General features: G+C 47.6%; 1 protein-coding gene across 1 annotated transcript in view; it reads right to left on the bottom strand.

The window, feature by feature from the left end:
• The window catches only part of LOC310951946 (plasma membrane calcium-transporting ATPase 3-like), a gene marked incomplete at its 5' end in the record, with an annotated part of 27,590 nt that extends 22,718 nt beyond the window's left edge, over positions 1–4,872 (bottom strand). The window contains 6 exons of the mRNA XM_083920432.1: positions 274–465; positions 1,763–1,869; positions 2,033–2,120; positions 3,760–3,939; positions 4,146–4,304; positions 4,834–4,872. Of these exons, the coding sequence (XP_083776558.1) occupies positions 274–465; positions 1,763–1,869; positions 2,033–2,120; positions 3,760–3,939; positions 4,146–4,304; positions 4,834–4,872 (765 nt within the window). The remainder of the gene's footprint in view (positions 1–273; positions 466–1,762; positions 1,870–2,032; positions 2,121–3,759; positions 3,940–4,145; positions 4,305–4,833) is intronic.
• Between the last annotated feature and the right edge of the window lie 128 nt (positions 4,873–5,000).

Raw genomic sequence — 5,000 nt, 5'->3', positions numbered from 1 at the left:
TCCACGTGTATGTGTGTGTGTGTGTGTGTGTGTGTGTGTGTGTGTGTGTGTGTGTGTGTGTGTGTGTGTGTGTGTGTGAACGTCTGCTTACATAAGCTGGAAAATGCATAAACAGCATTTCAGTGTTTGTCAAAGCAGATTTAGGGAGAGTGATGTGAACAGAAGAGACGCCTTAGTGTCTGTTCTTCTGTGTGTGTGTGTGTGTGTGTGTGTGTGTGTGTGTGTGTGTGTGTGTGTGTGTGTGTGTGTGTGTGTGTGTGTGTGTGTGTGTACCTGAGTGATGCAGGCCCCGGTGAAGGCCACTATGACGGCCACCACGTTGACCGTGAGCTGGAACTGCAGGAACTTGGAGATGCTGTCGTAGACGTTGCGTCCCCACATCACCGCCTTCACGATGCTGCTGAAGTTGTCATCGGTCAGGATGATGTCAGACGCCTCTTTAGCCACGTCTGTCCCCGCGATACCCTGACACAGACGGAGACAAAGACAGAGTCAGGACACAGACGGAGACAGAGACAGAGACAGGACACAGACGGAGACAGAGACAGAGTCAGGACACAGACGGAGACAGAGACAGAGTCAGGACACAGACGGAGACAGAGTCAGGACACAGACAGAGACAGACTCAGGACACAGACGGAGACAGAGACAGAGTCAGGACACAGACGGAGACAGAGTCAGGACACAGACAGAGACAGAGTCAGGACACAGACGGAGACAGAGTCAGGACACAGACGGAGACAGAGTCAGGACACAGACAGAGACAGAGACAGACTCAGGACACAGACAGAGACAGACTCAGGACACAGACGGAGACAGAGACAGGACACAGACGGAGACAGAGTCAGGACACAGACAGAGACAGAGACAGAGTCAGGACACAGACGGAGACAGACTCAGGACAAAGCACCAATGGGCTCCTTCCACTGTAATGGACTTTACTATGAGAGGAGCTGGTGCAGGGGCCAGTAGGTAAGTCTTTAAAACACTCTTTAATAAACTCTGGCTTCACTAACTACGCTGTTGCTGCTTTGTTGTGTGTGTAGGGACTCTCACGTGTGTGTGTGTGTGTGTGTGTGTGTGTGTGTGTGTGTGTGTGTGTGTGTGTGTGTGTGTGTGTGTGTGTGTGTGTGTGTGTGTGTGTGTGTGTGTGTGTGTGTGTAGGGACTCTTCTCATGCTGCTGCAGAGGTTTGCTGTTATTTTAAGCAGCATTAGTGGTTAAAAAAGACCTTTGAATGCCTTCACCGTGCTGCCCCGAGCTAACCACTGTTAGCCACGTGCTGCTGTTAGCATCTCTCCTGGATTTCTACCTTAATAAAAACTGTCTCCATGGTTACTGATGATTAAAGTGCAGAGAAAGACCCTGGAGGAGGATTTAACGCTGGACTTCGTCGACTGCTGCAAACTTCTTCCACGACTGAAAATCAATTATAACCTTTCATCCTGTTGTTGTTCAAGTAATCTGAGAGAAACTTGACTCCTGCACCTCCTCTCGGCTGTTTCATTCAGACTTTAGGCTTTAACCTCCTGCGACAGGAGACGTTGGCCAATCACAGGTGATTTCAGAGGGAGCGAGCGTTCCTATTGGCTCAGCTCTCCCTCTGCTTCAGAACCAGTGTTGTTCAGTAGGGAGATAAATACATATATATATATATATATATATATATATATATATATATATATATATATACGTCTGTGTGATGACTTTACTGTAACTACAGGACGGTTTGAACAGTGACGGTGAATAATCAGTCCCGTTACCATGGCGAAGCCCACATCAGCCTTCTTCAACGCCGGTCCGTCATTGGTTCCATCTCCTGTTACCGCGACAACCTGCCGCTGCTCCAGGACGGTGCTGTCGATGATGCCTGGACACAAACAGGAAGGAGAAACTCCAGATCTGTGTGTGTGTGTGTGTGTGTGTGTGTGTGTGTGTGTGTGTGTGTGTGTGTGTGGGGGGGGGGGTGTGTGTGTGTGTGTGTGTGTGTGTGTGTGTGTGTGTGTGTGTCTGTGTGTGTGTGTGTGTGTCACCTTTGACCAGTGTGTGTTTGTCAGTCGGCGAGGATCGAGCCAACACGCGGAGTTTGGGCCAGATTTTGTCAATACGCTCCTGTTCAATCTGTCGTACGGAGAGAAAAGAGGGAAGAGTGTGATGATGAATAATAATAATAATAATAGAGAAGCTATGAGCTCGTCTCCTCTTTCACTTAAAGTGTCCTCTAGGAGCATAAACGTGTGTTAAAGTGTCCTCTAGGAGCATAAACGTGTGTTAAAGTGTCCTCTAGGAGCATAAACGTGTGTTAAAGTGTCCTCTAGGAGCATAAGCGTGTGTTAAAGTGTCCTCTAGGAGCATAAACGTGTGTTAAAGTGTCCTCTAGGAGCATAAACGTGTGTTAAAGTGTCCTCTAGGAGCATAAACGTGTGTTAAAGTGTCCTCTAGGAGCATAAACGTGTGTTAAAGTGTCCTCTAGGAGCATAAACGTGTGCTAAAGTGTCCTCTAGGAGCATAAACGTGTGCTAAAGTGTCCTCTAGGAGCATAAACGTGTGTTAAAGTTTCCTCTAGGAGCATAAACGTGTGTTAAAGTGTCCTCTAGGAGCATAAACGTGTGCTAAAGTGTCCTCTAGGAGCATAAACGTGTGCTAAAGTGTCCTCTAGGAGCATAAACGTGTGTTAAAGTGTCCTCTAGGAGCATAAACGTGTGTTAAAGTGTCCTCTAGGAGCATAAACATGTGCTAAAGTGTCCTCTAGGAGCATAAACGTGTGTTAAAGTGTCCTCTAGGAGCATAAACGTGTGCTAAAGTGTCCTCTAGGAGCATAAACGTGTGTTAAAGTGTCCTCTAGGAGCATAAACGTGTGTTAAAGTGTCCTCTAGGAGCATAAACGTGTGCTAAAGTGTCCTCTAGGAGCATAAACGTGTGTTAAAGTGTCCTCTAGGAGCATAAACGTGTGCTAAAGTGTCCTCTAGGAGCATAAACGTGTGTTAAAGTGTCCTCTAGGAGCATAAACGTGTGTTAAAGTGTCCTCTAGGAGCATAAACATGTGCTAAAGTGTCCTCTAGGAGCATAAACGTGTGTTAAAGTGTCCTCTAGGAGCATAAACGTGTGCTAAAGTGTCCTCTAGGAGCATAAATGTGTGTTAAAGTGTCCTCTAGGAGCATAAACGTGTGCTAAAGTGTCCTCTAGGAGCATAAACGTGTGTTAAAGTGTCCTCTAGGAGCCTAAACGTGTGTTAATGTGTCCTCTAGGAGCATAAACGTGTGCTAAAGTGTCCTCTAGGAGCATAAACGTGTGTTAAAGTGTCCTCTAGGAGCATAAACGTGTGTTAAAGTGTCCTCTAGGAGCATAAACATGTGCTAAAGTGTCCTCTAGGAGCATAAACGTGTGTTAAAGTGTCCTCTAGGAGCATAAACGTGTGCTAAAGTGTCCTCTAGGAGCATAAACGTGTGTTAAAGTGTCCTCTAGGGGCATAAACGTGTGCTAAAGTGTCCTCTAGGAGCATAAACGTGTGTTAAAGTGTCCTCTAGGAGCATAAACGTGTGCTAAAGTGTCCTCTAGGAGCATAAACGTGTGTTAAAGTGTCCTCTAGGAGCCTAAACGTGTGTTAATGTGTCCTCTAGGAGCATAAACGTGTGCTAAAGTGTCCTCTAGGAGCATAAACGTGTGTTAAAGTGTCCTCTAGGAGCATAAACGTGTGTTAAAGTGTCCTCTAGGAGCCTAAACGTGTGTTAAAGTGTCCTCTAGGTGTCCTCAGCCTCACCTCTCCCTTCTCGTTCCTGATTCGTCGGTTGAAGTCTTTCCCCTCCAGACAGATGAAGTCGTCTCCCGGGTGGATGATGCCACATTTAGCAGCGATGGCCCTCGCCGTGTTGATGTTGTCCCCTGTCACCATCCGCACCGTGATGCCTGCGCGCTGACACTTACGGATGGCGTCAGGCACCTGAGAGGGACACACACACCCTGCTGTTAAAGTGCACACACACACACACACACACACACACACACACACACACACACACACACACACACACACACACACACACACACACACACACACACACACACACACACACACACACACACACACACACACACACACACACACACACACACACACACACACACACACACACACACACACCCTACCTCAGGCCGTACAGGGTCCTCTATCCCCACCACCGTGATGCAGGTCAGCTCCGTCATGATGTCGGCTTCGTTCTCCCACTCCGGCTCCGGGTTGGACGGCAGGTCACGGTACGCGATGCAGATGGTTCTCAAGCCCTCGCACGCCATTTGCTCGATGACCTAATTAACAGTCATGATTACAGGAAGAGGTCGTTTACAGCTGACATCATGTCTGACGCATGAAAACTGGATTAAAGTGCAGCTGGTTTGAGGTTCATGTGGGAGAAGTCCAGTTTTCGACGCCAGCATCGAAAACCGTCTTTTTTACTAAACTCCGGGTTCGCCAACGACGGCGTTGGTGCTTCGTTTCATGTGCAGAGACTGACGACACTCATCTGCACATCAGGACTTTAAAGAGTGTGTGTTAAGTTCCTGAGTGAGTAAAAACAACAGAGACTGATCTTGTTTCCTCTTTGCTGAGTTTTCTCATCTGTGTGTCTGTGGAGACGTTCACACGCCGCCGTGTTACTGACGCTGCCGACAGTCACTAACAGTTATGCTGCGTTCACTTGTAATCGTAAATCAGGAACTTCCAACTTCTGAGTCGGGCTTGTAGTAAAGGCAGGAACATGAGTGTGTGTGTGTGTGTGTGTGTGTGTGTGTGTGTGTGTGTGTGTGGATTTAAGAGGGGAACATTTAGAGGACGGACCACATCCGTGTGTCTGTGGAGACGTTCACACGCCGCCATGTTGCTGACAGCGTCACTGACGGTTTTGCTGCGTTCACTTGTTATTAGAATTTGGGAAAACAGCAAAACATTTAAATTAAATAAAAGTCAACACACACAGTGAGCGTGAGCGTGAGCGTCAGACTGTC

The sequence above is a fragment of the Echiichthys vipera genome (assembly GCF_963691815.1).
Source record: "Echiichthys vipera genome assembly, chromosome: 9".
Classification (NCBI taxonomy): domain Eukaryota; kingdom Metazoa; phylum Chordata; class Actinopteri; order Perciformes; family Trachinidae; genus Echiichthys; species Echiichthys vipera.
This window is presented reverse-complemented; position numbering and strand designations above follow the sequence as displayed.